Genomic DNA, 15,231 nt, shown 5'->3' with positions numbered 1-15,231 from the left:
AGGGGCAGACACAAAGGCTGGGGAGGGGGACCCTCCTACCTTGATGCCCTTCTCCAAGGACAGAAAGAGCGGGGATGGCCTGAGCCTGCATCGCGCCCTCGGACTAGCGCTGGGCAGGTAGGGCAGTAAGGCTCCCTCCCACCGGTTCTCACAAAGGCAGCGTTGAGGAGGGAGTAGGGTTGAGTTAGGCCTCCCGACCCACGTGCTGACCGTGTGGCCCCTGCCAAGACCTTCTCAGGTGCAGGAGCCCTGGTGGCACTGCCCACCCACCCCTAGTCCCGCTTTCCGCTCACAAGCCCCGCCTCCATAGCCCGCCCCCTGGGCTCTGAGTTCCGCTCCCAAGCACCACCTCCCAGGACTCGAGCACAGAGTCGGGCCCCGCCCCAAGCCCCGCCTATCGCCTCCCCGCCCCCCGGCCTGAGCCCCGCCTCTCGGGCCGGGCTCGCTTCCGCCCCGTCTCCCGGGCTACGCCGGCCGGCCCCGCCGGGCCATGGTGCCAGACAAGAGCGCCGAGGCCCCGGGCCTGCTGCAGAGCTTCGAGCGCCGCTTCCTGGCTGCGCGCGCACTGCGCTCCTTCCCCTGGCAGGTGGGCAGCGGGGCGCGGGGACTGGGGAGCGGGGCGGGGGGAGATGTCTCAGCAGCTGGGCCCAAGTACCCCGCGCTCTCCTGCCACGTGAGCTCGCACCGGCCTCGCCTCCCTCCAGGGTCAGAAACGTGCGTCCGGGTCCTTTGTCCCCGGGCGTAGCCGAGAGGACGCGCGGCGTCCGGTGTCCCAGCAAGGCTGGGCGCCGCGAGCTGGTAGCGTTCGCAACAAGCCAGCACTCGGCCGCTGCTTTCACTCTGGGCTCCTTCCCGGGAGTTGCTTGGTTCCCCTGGAACCGGCCCCTTGGTAACCCCCACTTTGACTCGTCAACGGAGCCCCAGGGATTGACGGATTCCTCCCAGGGCCCTTTTTCCGGCGACGCACTGTTTTCTGGTCTGGTTTCCAGGGTCTACAGACAGTTCACGGTTATTTTCATGAATTTTAGTTTAAGCCATTTATCCTCCGGATCATTGGGAAGGGAAGCCGCTGCTTTGTGGCCTTGGCCGGGTCCCAGACCCCAGCCTCAGTGCTCTCATCTGAATGATCAGGTATTGGACTAAGTCATCCAAGAGGCAACGTGAGGCTCTTAGCTTTGCCTGTGGTGGAAGGGATGCAGTACCCGTTGCTGACAAATCGATTCCGACTCAACGACCCTACAGGACAGAGTAGAACTGCCCCATAGGGTTTCCAAGGCTGTAAATCTATACAGAAGCAGGCCGCCACGTCTTTCTCCAGCGGAGCTGCTGGTGGGTTAGAACCACCAACCTTTCAGTTAGCGGTCCAGCCCTTAACCACTGTGCCACCAGGGTACAAAAGGGGCCAGGGTCGGGTGGGCGGGGGGGACAAGAGGGTGGCCTGGGGTCCTGCCGCCTGGACACAGGCAGGTGGCTGCAGACAGGCCTCTAATGGACAGCACTTCCTTCATAATTCCTGTGCCAAGCCAGCTCCTTGGAATGATTCTGTTTGAGTATACATTCTTCCCCTGTGGACCCCATCCTGCAGAATATTGGTTAGTTGTTTGTGTTATTTCATCAGCGTAAACATTTAGCCTTCTGAGACATCATTTCCTGTCCGTAAGGAATGTGTGCCTTTTTTAACCCCTAATTTGAACCTTTGTAGTAGCATCCATGGGTCCCCACTCAATATCCACTATAATTGTTCCCATGAAATGAATGTTTTCTATGTGCTAGGCACCACATGCCAGATGCTAACTTCAGCTTGCCCAAAATGCCCAATCAGGTAAACTTGTAACCCATTGCCCTCAAGTCAATTCCAACTTATAGCCACCCCATAGGACAAAGTAGAACTGCCCCATGGGGTTTCCAAGGGGTGACCGATGGGTTGGAACTGCCGACCTTTTGCTTAGCAGCCTGAACTCTTAACCAGCACACCACCAGGGCTCCTCAATAAGGTAGGTACTCTTATTATATCCTTCATGTTTGATTAGGAAAGAAGTAGAGTGCAGTGGTCAGAGCCACACCGGGAGGCAGCTACCTGCGTTGGATCCTGGGCCCTATCACATGTAGCTGTTTGACCCTGGGCAAGTGGCTGCATCTCACTGTGCCTTAGTTATTTGCTTGGTATAGTGGAGACGTAAATAATATGTACCTCATAGGGCTGTTGTCAAGGTGTTCTGAGTATGGAAGCACCCACTCAGTGCCTTCTGTGAGCCAGGGATCAGCCATACAAAAAGGGCCTGCTTGCCCAGGAGGGGCAGAGAACAATCACGTAAACAGATAAACAAGAAAATATCAGGTGATGAGAATGCCTGTAAAGTCAATAAAACAGGGAGGTGTCAAATTGGGTAATTTGCGGGGAAGAGAGAGAAAGATTCATCAAAGTAGAAGAGTCAAGGAAGGCTTCCTCAAAGAGGCAATATTTGAGTGGCCAGCCATGGGAAAGTCTTGGGGAGCAGTACATGCAAAGGCCCTGTGGTGGAAACAAGCCTGTCATGTTTGAGGAATAGCGGGGAGGCCGGTATAGCTGGAGGGGAATGGGCAGGGGTGGCAGGAGATGAGGTCAGCCAAAGGGGGCTTTTTAGGGCATGGAGCCCTGGTGCCACAGCAGTTAAGTGCTCAGCTGCTAACCAAAAGGTTGGCAGTGCAAACCCACTCACTTAAAGATTGCAATGAAGAAAACCCTATGGGGCAGTTCCACTCTGTCACATGGGGTTGCTATGAGTTGGAATCGACTTGACGACATACAACAGCAACAACAAGGAGCTCTGGGGAAATGAAGTGGCTTACCTCATGTCACGTGCCAGCTGAGAAAGTTGACCTGACTCGAGCCAGAATGAGCTACTGGGCTCGAGTCACCTGTAAGACAACAGCATAACCAGGCCTGGCATGTTGTATATTTCTGTGTGAGCTCTGAGATCAAGTCTGCAATAAGCTTCCTGGCCAACCAGTTCAGCTGTGTACCTGGTATGTGACCCAGGGCTAACATGAGCCACGAGTCTGCCTTCTGGCAAGCCTCCTTTGACACACCCAGGTTCGTCCATGATGTCACAAGGTCAGGCTCTGAGCTGCTGGAGCTTCCAGTTCTGATTGGCTTCAAGTCCCTAGGGAGGGACCACTTAAGCACCTTGCCAACATGTGTCATTGCATGTTTAACGTTCCTATGAAATGCCCTTGACACCCCTGTCTCTCTTTTAAACTCTCCTCCAAATAGAGCCTAGAAGAGAAGTTAAGGGATTCGTCAGATTCTCAGCTGCTACTGGATATTTTGCAGAAGGTAAGAGTTACAGGGAGTCCTGGAGTGGTACACACGGTTAAGGCACTCGGCTGCTAACCAAAAGGTTGGCAGTTCAAGTCCACCCAGAGACACCTTGGAAGAAAGGCCTCGTCATCTGCTTCTGAAAAATCAGCATTGAAAACCCTGTGGGGAGCATTTGCCATGCGACCAGAAAAATTAAATGGTGCCCAGCTACCATTACTGAACATTTTGGTTAAATATTCTATAAAAGAAACCTGATCAAAAGGGGGGAAATGCAGAACAGAATTTCAAATTCTCATGGAATCCAGACACTCTGGAGCCACTGAGGCTGGATGAACCCCCAAAACTGTTGCCCTGAGATTATCTTTAGACCTTAAACCAAAAATAACGCCTGAAGTCTTCTTAAAATCCAACACTAGTTTATTTTAACTAGTAAAGAATGTCTTGAGCATTGTTCTTTTAAAATCTAAGGTATCAAATTGACAACAACAACTTGAGAGATTACTGGGAAGCTTAGGGGGCAGTGAGTTTATGCTACTGGGTGTTATGGACTGAATTATGTCCCCCCAAAATGTGTGTCAGTTTAGCTAGGCCATGATTCTCAGTATTGTGTGATCACCATTTTGTTATGTGATTTTCCTATGTGTGGTAAATCCTACCTCTATGATTTTAACGAGGCAGGATTAGAGGCAGTTAATGAGGCAGGACTCAGTCCACAAGATTAGGTTGTGTTTTAAGCCAATCTCTTTTGAGATATAAAAGAGAGAAGTGAGCAGATAGACATGGGGGGCCTCAAGAAACAAGAGCCAGGAGAACAGCATGTCCTTTGGACCCAGGGTCCCTTTGCTGAAAAGCTCCTAGACAAGGGGAAGATTGATGACAGGGACCTTCCCCCAGAGCCAACAGAGAGAAAAAGCCTTCCCCTAGAGCTGGTGCCCTGAATTCAGACTTCTAGCCTCCTAAACTCTGAGAGAATAAACTTCTGTTTGTTAAAGCATCCACTTGTGGTATTTCTGTTATACCAACACTAGATAACTAAGAAGTGCAGGAAGAACAACTCAGAAAAGGAGGATGAGAATGGTTGCAGAACTCAAAGAATGTAATCAGCGTCACTGAGTTATACATATAAAAGCCATTGAACTGGTGTACGTTCTGCTGTGTATATTCCCAACAACAACAAAAAATGAATTATAGAAGAATTCTATAATTCTGTGGCTCAGTTCAACTCTGATGCTCATGGGGCCAGAGTCCACTGGACGGAAACAGTTCAAGCGTCAGGCTCACAGGGACACGTCTCCAGCCTCCTCACTTATTGTGAAGACATGCCAGGTGCAGTGAGTGCATTTGTTGAAGGAAACCACTTGTCTGTCAGCACCACGTTCTGGTGCCACCTCCTTAGATAGCTCTGCCTCTTTTGTTTCTTAGGTGAAGACCTCAGAGTATACAAAAACCTGCATGTGGGGAGGAAAGCCAAGGAATGTCTTTTAAACCATCCTCAGTGAGAACTGAGGTGATGGGTGCAGACATCTGGTAGCTGATCTAAAATTTCCTTCTTCACATTTATGGAGAAAATAGGAGGCGACTCTGCCCATTCATCTCCCTTCTGGTGTTGATGGTGGGATTTGGGAGAGGTGGGATTTGGATTCTAAGGTGCATCTGGGCATGGCTTAGAGGTGGGACCACCACTCTGGCTGACGTGACCCCACCCTGACCTTGGCCGTGTGGTTCAAGGACAGAACACACTGCATCCTGGTACTGAGGGTCAACGTCTTAGTCTCCCGGGGCTGCAGTAGCAAACTACCATAGGCGTGCAGCTTAACACAACAGAAATTTATTCTCTCACAGCCTTTGAGGCTAGACATCCAAAATCAAGGCGTCAGCAGAGCCATGTTCTCCCTGAAGCTTCCAGGGGAGGATCCTTCCTTGCCTTTCCCTAGCTTATGGTGGTTCCTGGCAACCACTGGCATTCCTTGACCTGTAGATACATCACTCCAATCTCTGCCTCTATTTTCAGGCCGCTTTCCCTCCATGTCTCTGTCTCTGTGTCTCTTCTGTTTTTATTATAAGGGCGCCAGTCATTGGATCAGGCTCAGCCTTCTGCAGTATGGCCTGAGGTTACCTGATTACATCTGCAAAGACCCTGTTTCCAAGGTTACATTCACTGGGACCAGGGGTTAGGACTTCATGTCTTTTGGGGGGATATAATTCAACTCAAAAGAATCATAAACCTTTCTGAAAATCAAAAGCTACAGATTCTGGTGGGGGTGGGGGGAGATGCACCAGAAGGACAAATTTGGACATATTTTGCATACAATTCAGAGGAGTCATAGACCCACCCCCTCCAACCACCAAGTCCATCCAAGGAGCCCAGGTTCAGAATTCGTGTCCTAGAGGGTGAACGGAGAATATCTACAAAGCTACAGCATAGAAAAGACACACCATAGAAAAGGTAGACTGTTGGAGCAGTCACATAGCTCAGAACTGTGAACACAGAAGTATCTGAGGTCACTATCCTGTGGCCCACTCTGGTTTCCCCCCCCAAACATCACACCGTATGTGGTAGAGCATAAAATGCAGGGTGGTTTTTGTTACCGCCATCGAGTCTGCTCTGACTCATGACGTCCTTACGTATAACTGAAATGCTGCCTGGTCCTGTGCCATCGTCACAATCATTGGTATGCTCCGGTCCACTGTTGTAGCTATTGTACTGCCTTCCAACCTAGGGGACTCATCTTCCAGCACCGTATCAGACAATATTCTATTGTGATCCATAGGGTTTTCTTTTTTTCAGGGTGAAAGGTGTATTTTTTTTTTTTTTTGCAAAACATCAATTCAACAGTTTTCACATGCAAAATTCAGTGACATTGATGGTTACTTTCTTCAAGTTGTGCCACCTTTCTCAATATCCTTTTCCGAACTGTTTAATCATCAACACCACCTCATTACCCCCTAAGCTTCTCATCTAACCTTTCGAGTTGCTGTTGTCAGTTTCATCTCATGTAGGTAATTCTTTAAAAGAGCATAATGCTCAAGACAGAGTCTTTTCTAATTAAACTATGTTTGGTTTAACAGTGACTTCAGGGGATAGTATCCATAGGGTTTTCAATGGCTAATTTTTGGAAGGCCTTCCTTCCTAGTCTGTCTTAGTCTGGAGGCTCCACTGAAACCTGTCCACCGTGGATGACCCTACTGGTACTTGAAATAGCAGTGGCATAGCTTGTTTGTTGTACCACAGTACAACAAACTGACAGACGGGGTAGAACTGCTACTTTAAAACCTAATCCACCCAACCAGAGAGCCCTGGATGGTGCCCTGGGGTAGGATCTGTAGCCCCCCCAGGCCACAGGCCCTGACTACAGCGTTCTTATGCCTTTGGTCCATGCCTACCCCATGCCTGCCTGGTTTCCACTGGCTGGGCTCTCACCTTTCCACAAAGCCAGATACAGCTGACAGATGTCCTTGCCACAAACTCCAGTTCACATTGGCCCCCCCTGCAAAGGGGCCTGAGCTTGAGTCCACAGCCCCCATGTTCCTCCCCAAAAGAGGCCTTAGAAATACCTTCAAGTTTGTGCAGTTGTAGAGGGAAAAAAAACGTGCTTTAAGAAAGTTTAAAATGCTGTCATGGATTGAATTGTGTCCCCCCAAAAATGTGTTGGAGACCTAACTCCTGTACCTGTGGGTGTGGTCCTGTTTGGAAACAGATTTTCTTTGTTATGTTAATTAAATCATATCCGAGTATGGTGGGTTTTAAACCCAATCACTTCTGACTTATAAGAGCAGATTTGACCAGGGCTTCAAACTGGTTGCATTTCCATCCCAGATATACTGAATCAGAATCTGCATTTTAACAAGATCCCAAGGTGATTTTTATATGTAACTTCCTGGGAACTTGTTAGAAACGCAAATTCTCAGCAGGCAACTTGTTAGAAATGCAGATTTTCAGCAGGGGTTCAAACAAGAATAAACTGGTTTGAAGCCCCCAATTAGACACAGAGACACACACTGGGGTAAGACAGATGTCATGTGAGGATTATCTACAAGCCGAGCAACCAGGGAACACCCAGAACTATCAACAAGGAAGGAGCTGGCACAGCCCGGACTCTGATGTAGACTTTTAGCCTCCAGAACTGTAATAAAATTAATTTCTGTTCTTTAAAACCACCCACTTGAGTGGTTGTGTTATGCAGCACTAGGTGACTAAGACAAATGAGTTAGAGATACCAGTGGACAAAAGTCTTTGTGGCCTGACCCTATCTTTGTCATCGGTGGGGAGGGATCAGGGAACTTTGGGGTTTGTCAGTATATTCGCTTGAAGATTGAAGGTCATGGGAGTCTTCAGGAGGGGTCTTCCTGGCAGTCAGCATCTCATCCTCTGCTATAGACTGTGAAGCACCCCCTGTGTGTGAAGCACCCCCCGTCAGCCAAGTTTGTGCGCTACTTTCTCTCGGAGCTCATCAAGAAGGTCAGTAATGGCAGCTCCTCTGGCAGCTGACGGAACCGGGGACTCGGCTGGCCTCCAGATATGGCCGTCTGCTGTCCTTTGCCTGTCTTCAAGTCCCTGTCATACACATAAAACTGGCTCCCTTGAAACTGGCTTCCATCTGGTTTGACCAATGGGAGGCAACGGAGGGCTGGAGGGAGGGAGAGGCTGGCGTACTTCTTCCTCTCTGCTGGGTTCCCAGCAGCTGTGTCTCCTGTGGGGTTCCAGCTCCCAACCTGCGGGCTCATTCTCACCAGCAGCCCCTGTCCCTGCACACTCCTGTTCCTCCAGCCCAGGGGGCTCAGTAGTTCCTGCCTTCAGGAATCTCCAGACTGCCTCACTGACCCGTTTGGAATTTTTTAGCTCTTCTGATCCCCTTGTAACTAGTTACCCTATATGTTCTCCCCACTGAGCTACCTGCTGTGGGCTCTTTTCCTGGCTGATACAGGATGGCTTTTTAAGGAGGAGCCTAATCTTGTTGGGGTTCCATTAGACTGGACTTCACAGAGGCAACCCCTCCGTGGTCAGTAGCAGATCTGGTGCAGTTGGCCACTGAATGCCTTGCCCAGGCTTAGCAAACAGAGCAGTCCTGGCTTCCTTCACCCCATCTATTTAGTCCCCAAGGGGATCTCCCCATCACCACCCAGGAGAAGCAGGACCTTCATCAGATGAATTCCCCTGTTGTTCCCCAGGAAGCCAATGGGAATTGGCTCAGTGAAAACCACACCCTGAATTAGGGGTGCCCGTCCTTGGGGCACTTGCCTGGTACTCATTTGGCTGTCATGGATCCCCAGTTTCTGCTGCCCTGGGGGGTGACTATACCTCTCTTTGAGGTGTCCCCAGGCCCCCCACCACATGAATGTTTTATATACCAGGTGGCCTATGTTAAGTCAAACCCGTTGTCATCTAGTCCATTCCGACTCATGGCGACCCCATGTGCTACAGAATACAGAAATTTTCCATAGGGTTTTCTTGGCTGTAATCTTTACAGAAGCAGATCACCAGGCCTTTCTTTTATGGTACTGCTGGGTAAGTTCAAATCACCAACCTTTTTAGGTTAGTACTCGAGTGCAAAGGAGCCCTGGTGGCACAGTGTTTAGGTGCTTGGCTGCTAACCAAAAGGTCACAGGACGAAGATGTGGCAGTCTGCTTCTGTAAAGATTACCCGTTGCCATCGAGTCAATTCTGACTCCTAGCGACCCTACAGGACAGAGTAGAACTGCCCCATAGAGTTTCCAAGAAGCACCTGGTGGATTTGACCTGCTGAGCTTTTGGGTAGCAGCCATAGCACTTATCCACTTTGCCACCAGGGTTTCCCTGTAAAGATTACTGCCTTGAAATCCCTACTCAGCAGTTCTGCCCTGCCGTACAGGGTCACTAGAAGTCAGAACCGACTCAGTGGCAGAGGGTAAGTCAAGTGCAAACCATTTGTGCCACCTAGGGGCCTTTATGTTAAGTCAGCCCATCTCAAATCTACCTCCAAACCGGGTAAAAATCACCCAGGTCTTTCTACAGATCAGAGTAAAGGCAGGCAGGCAGGCAGAGCATTTGTTTTATTCATGAAGGGTAAACCTCTTGGCTGAAGCTCTTGTCCTGTCTGTCCCCAGCACGAGGCTGTTCACTCGGAGCCCTTGGACGAGCTGTACGAGGCTTTGGCAGAGGTCTTGACTGCTGAGGAGTCCACCCAGTGCCACCGGAGCTATTTGCTGGTACAAGCCACGCACCCTACCCTACACACACCAGACATGGGTCCTTCCCTGACAGTTAAAAACTCAGGCTCCAGTCAGTCCCACATGAGGCCAAATCTTGACTCATCAGCTCTATGGTCAGTTAGCCTCAGTTTTTTCATCTGCAAACTAAGTATTTCAATAAGTAATAGTACCTACCTTATGGGGGAAGGAGCCCTGATGGCTCAGTGGTTAAGCACTTGGCTGCAAACGGAAAGGTCAGCCACTTGAACCTACGAGCTGCTCCATGGGAGAAAGATGCAGCAGTCTACTTCGGTAAAGATTTACAGCCTTCAAAACCCTGTGGTGCAGATCTACTTTGTCCTCTAGGGTAACTGTGAGTTGGAACAGACTCAACAGCAGTGGGTTTGGGTTTTTTTGTTTTTTTTTTTTTGGTATCACCTCTGTTAGGAGCCTTGGTGGTAAAGTGGTTAAGCACTTGGCTTGCTAACCCAAAGATAGGTGGTTCGAACCCTCCAGCTGCTCTGTGGGAGAATGACGTGGTGAGCTGCTTCTGTAAAGATTACTGTCCTATAGGTCACTATGCATCAGAATCAACTCAATGGCAACGGGTTTGGTTTGTTTTAACCTTAAAAAAACCATTGCCATTCTGTTGATTCCGACATATATATTGACACTATAGAACAGAGTAAAACTGCCCCATAGAGTTTCCAAGGAGTGCCTGGCGGACTCAAACTGTCGACCCTTTGGTTAGCAGCTGTAGCACTTAACCACTATGACACTAGGGTTTCCTTAGAGGGGTTAAATTGGATAATGAACGTTAATTGCTTAGGAAAGGACCTGGCACCCCGTCCTTAGCAAATCCCTGGTAGACGAATGTGCTGGACAGCTGTCTCTCCTCGATGTCCTCTGCCACCATCACTGTGCGGTCACACACAGCCTGCTCACTCACTTCAGCAAGAACACAACATGGGGTTCTAGGAGGCACATGTTGTTAGCTGCTGTTGAGTCGGACCCCAACTGATGGTGCACCATGCACTGTGGAACAAAATATGGCCCAGTCCTGCACCATTCCCATGATCAGTTGCGGGTTGGACCATTGTAATCCATAGGGTTTTCATTGGCTGATTTTCAAAAGTAGATCACCAGGCCTTTCTTCCTAGTCCATCTTAATCTGAAAGCTCTGCTGAAAACTTCAGCATCATGTTGTTGTTTTGGGTGCCAGCACGTCTATTCCGATTTATGACGACCCCATGTGTTACAAAGTAGAACTGTCCCATAGGGCTTTCTAGGCTGTGATCTTTACAGGAGGAGATCAACAGGTCTTTCTTCCACAGAAATGCTCGGCAGGTTCAAACTGCGAACCTTTAGGTTAGCAGCCAGGTGCTCAATGCAAACCTCCACTGATAGAAGGTGGTAACTGCACACGAGGTACATTGGCTCAGAATCGAACCCAGGTCTTTCACATGGAAGGCGAGAGTTCTACCACTGTACCACTGCACTGTCAGCTTTTTGCTCTTGTTTGATGTTAGCAGTCAGGGATCCTCAGTGCTCAGACCATTCATCCACTGGGGGATGCAGAAATGTGTTCTGATTCTGTTGCTTTGTCTTCATTTATTAGCCAGAATACTTTTATAAGGAGGTGCTTCCCCTCCCCCACTCTTTGCTCACCCAGTGGTACTGATCATACAGGAAAAGCAGGATAAAGGCTTGAGTCTTCCCTTTTCTCTGCCCAGCTTTCAGGGTCCCACACCCGTGAAGCAGCTCAATCCACTGCAAATCTTAGCCCTACTCAGGTCAAAACAGCCTATTTAGGGCCACTTCAGGCAGGCTTCCGAGTCCTTTTGATGTTACCCTATTTGTTTTTTGGCTTTCTCTTATGTCAGACTCCTCTTGTACATTTCCTGCCCCAGCCGTTTCATTAAGTAGCTCTGGTTTCTTTTAGTGGGAAATGGTGTTTAGAAGCCACAATCTGGGCAGTAGAGGTGTTCATTGCTGCTGTGTAGTCCTTCCCAGTGGATACAGCAGGGATATGGATGGAGATAGGTGTTCGTACTTTTTAAGATAAAATATCTCATAAGTTCATACTAATGTTTCTAGTTCAGAAGCACCTCAACTTCTCTATTCTGTATCTCCTTTTACACTGAAAATCCTGGTTCTCAACAGCATAGGGAAGATGTTGCTTTTGTTGGTTGCCATCGATTCCGACTCATGGTAACCCCATGTGACAAGAGTAGAACTACTCCATACAATTTTCTTGGCTGTAACCTTAATGGTCTTTCTTCTGCAGAACTGTTGGGTGGGTTTGAACCACCAACCTTTAAGTTAGCAGTCAAGAGCAAACTGTTTGCACCAACTAGGGACCTACAGAGTTAAGATAGTCCATAATTAATTATAATTACTTCATCTTGTATAAGTCATACAGCCATCTCAGAAGAACAGTGCTAACACTACCCATCAATATGGTTACTGAAAACCATTTTAGAAAGTTTACTGCTGAGTGGTATCTACAGTATGGGTGGACCACAGCTGGTTTAGCTCCTTACTGATTGTGGCTTAACACCATGTGAAGCAGCTACTTTTATTCTGGTTACTGGGTAAGCCCTCTCTCCCTGTCTCTCTGTCCAGCCTTCCGGAGATGCGGTCACCCTCTCCGAGAGCACAGCCATTGTGTCACACGGCACCACAGGCCTGATTACCTGGGATGCCGCCCTCTACCTTGCAGAGTGGGCCATGGAGAACCCGGCAGCCTTCATTGACAGGTGACAGCTAGGCACACCAGGCAGTGGGGCACCCGTGCAGGTCTGCCCTATGCCATGGCCAATGCTGAGTCTCCCCCTCTCCACCAGGACTGTCCTGGAGCTCGGCAGCGGAGCCGGCCTCACAGGCCTGGCCATTTGCAAGACATGCCGTCCCAAAAGATATGTCTTCAGCGACTATCACGGCCGGGTCCTGGAGCAGCTCCGAGAGAACATCTTTCTAAATGGCCTGTCTGTAGAGCCAGGTGTCACACCCCCTTTGCAGCACCCAGGGTGTGGCATCCCAGACTTGGAGAAGCCTGCTGTGACTGTGGCCCACCTGGACTGGGACCTTGTGACAGTCCCACAGCTCTCTGCCTTCCAGCCAGACATTGTCATTGCAGCAGGTACTGCCAGCCTCGGCTTCCTAGCAGCTCACCCAGCTCACAGCTCAGGGAAAGGGAGCCGTGGACACACCAGGACAGGGGGACATGGGACACTGGAGAGCCACTGAAGGGTCTGTCTCTAGGGCGAGGTCAGAGGCAGAGTGGGCTTGTCTGTGACAGTGGCCACACTAGGCTCTAGTAGACATGTGCCCCAGTTCTTCCCAGCAAGGCTTGAGCCTAACAGACCAGGCCACAGGGGCCACCCCAGGCTGGCTGACCAGGCAGGCCCCCACTGCGTGGACAGACATGATTTCCCTCTACAGCATCTGAGGAAGCATCTCCATCGCCCTCCAGAGCTGCATGAGATGGCCAGAGCAGCCACATCTCAGGGGAAGCCATGGGCCCCCCACCCCTCCTCCTCTCCCGTTTGAGACGCTGGCATCTCACCATCTCCAGGTGTAGGGCGGAAATGGCCATGGCAGCCTATTCGCTCAGTTTCCCAGGGCACAGCACACTTCTCCCAGGACCGTGTCCAATTCCTCCGCGCATCCCCACACCAGTCCTGAGCTAGGCACTAGGTGGACTGGACAGGGGAGGCTGCTGTGTGCCCTCACCTCCCATCTGCTCTGGGGTCCCCATTGTCACCACATGTCTGTATCCCTGTGGTGTCCCCATCTGTGTCTTGGTCCATGTCCATAACCCTCTCAGGAGGCAACCACCTACTTGTGGCGTGAGAACTGTGTCTCTAAGATGGTATTTGGTGTGGCCACTCGCAGACCCCACCCCCTGCTGAGCTCACTCAGCTGTCCAAGGCCACCGACCTGAAACCCATAGCCCACTGGGTCTGGGGGACAGCCCCTCCCCCGCATGTGTCTGGCAGGCAGGCATGAGCACACCCTGGTTGCAGCAGACAGAGATCATTAGAGATAGTCTACAGCATTTTCTAAACAGGCCAGTCAGCAAAGAATTGACTCCCTTTAAAGGAACACCACCCAGTCCTAGGGTTTTTCATTTGCTGCAGTATCTTCTTTCTCTCCTCTGGTTTTCCTTCTTTGCCCAAGTGATTTTCAGTTTAATAAACACAAATCTGATGCAGCCGCCGCCCCCAGGCACAAGGGCAGCAAAGCCACACTCTCCATCTTGAAGCCTTCAAGGGCATCCAGGCGGTAAGCTCTGGCTTTGCCTTGTAGATGTGCTGTACTGCCCACAGACCATCCTCTCCCTGGTCAGGGTGCTGCAGATGCTCTCGGCGTGCCGGAAGGACCGGCCAGCTCTGGATGCCTACGTTGCCTTCACCATACGGAACCCGGAGACGTGCAGACTATTCACAGCCGAGCTAGGTAAGCTCCTGCCAGACAGGAGAGAACCATCGGGCCTGCCCTGTTCCCACAGAGGACTCCAGTTAGGTGGAAATTAGGAAAATGTACCGAAGCCCACACCACCAGCTCCGTAGCAACACCCAGTATGACCGGGGCTGGTGGCACCCCCATCCTGTGGCGGAGGCAGGAGGGAGGGCTGGTAAGCAGGTGGGCTGAGGCTGGCCTGCCTGAGTGCTTAGGGTAGGAGGCAGGAATGGTGAGCAGGTGGGCTCGGGCCAGCGTGCCTGAACACTTAGGGCAGGAGGCAGGGCTGGTGAGCAGGTGGGCTCAGGCCAGCCTGCCTAAACACTTAGGTCAAGGGAGGCAGCATGGCATGGTGATGGCAGGTCTGTGGCGAGCTATTCTGCTGTGTGACAGCAGCATCTGTAAGCCTTCTGCCTCTGTTCCCCTGTGTGTAGGATGGGGGTGATGGCAGACCTGGTAGCAGAGAGCACAGGCCTTGAAGCCAGTCCCTCCACCCACACGGCAAAGCCTCCTTGGGCTCAGTATCCCCATCTGTAAACTAGAAACGCCCACCTCAGAGGTGAACACAGTGAACTAACATCACACCTAGAGCAGTGCCTCAGAGCAATGAGTGCTGAGGAACTGCAAGAGCCAAGGATGGTTGTAGGGCAGGGCAAAGGGCCAACCATTTACACAGCCAGACAGCCCTGGACTGGCCCACTGCAGGCCAGACACTGCCCTCAGGCCTGGCAGCCCTACACACACATCCCTACATGTACACACACTTACACACACATACATACCTACATGTACACACATATAAACCTCTACACATATACATACACACACACCTATACATATACACACCTTTGCACACGCACGTACATGCAGCCCAGAGCCATCCTGGCTGCCCTGTACTGACAGGCCATGTCCTGTCATGACACCACCTGTGTGAGGCGTGTGCTTTCTGTCCCCAGGCCAGGTTGGGATCCGATGGGAAGCAGTGCCTCATCACAACCAGAAACAATTTCCTTACGAAAAGCCCTCAGAGATGGGAATGCTGAAACTAATGCTGTAGGTCTCCCAGCAGTTCTGAAGATTAAATCATGACTGGAAAAACCATCGTGGAAAAGCTGATAAACCTTTCACTGGATGCAAATTTTTGAAGAGTGTTAAATTCCAATTCAGGAACCACAAAGTGTTGTAATTAAATACAGTGTTGGCCCAAGTGTGGTGGTGCCCTTCCTGCCAGCAGCTCTGATTGTTTACAAATCACCATAAATTAGAAATGAGAACTTTGGCTCAAAGATGAGTATTTC

General features: G+C 50.5%; 1 protein-coding gene across 3 annotated transcripts; it reads left to right on the top strand.

The window, feature by feature from the left end:
- The first annotated feature begins 436 nt into the window (after positions 1-436).
- On the top strand, positions 437-15,141 carry EEF2KMT (eukaryotic elongation factor 2 lysine methyltransferase). 3 transcript variants are annotated; one of them, XM_049903614.1, is made up of 8 exons: positions 437-586; positions 3,254-3,316; positions 7,680-7,760; positions 9,386-9,487; positions 12,095-12,228; positions 12,316-12,611; positions 13,781-13,930; positions 14,890-15,141. In XM_049903614.1, exons 1-8 carry the CDS (start codon positions 491-493, stop codon positions 14,988-14,990), a joined length of 1,023 nt encoding a protein of 340 aa, XP_049759571.1. In that variant the 5' UTR covers positions 437-490; the 3' UTR covers positions 14,991-15,141. The 3 variants fall into 3 exon arrangements, with proteins under 3 accessions (XP_049759571.1, XP_049759574.1, XP_049759573.1); XM_049903617.1 differs by having other exon boundaries at positions 13,821-13,930; positions 14,890-14,976; XM_049903616.1 differs by lacking the exon at positions 7,680-7,760.
- Positions 15,142-15,231: the final 90 nt, after the last annotated feature.

This window comes from Elephas maximus, chromosome 12 (genome assembly GCF_024166365.1).
Source record: "Elephas maximus indicus isolate mEleMax1 chromosome 12, mEleMax1 primary haplotype, whole genome shotgun sequence".
Classification (NCBI taxonomy): Eukaryota; Metazoa; Chordata; class Mammalia; order Proboscidea; family Elephantidae; genus Elephas; species Elephas maximus.
This window is presented reverse-complemented; position numbering and strand designations above follow the sequence as displayed.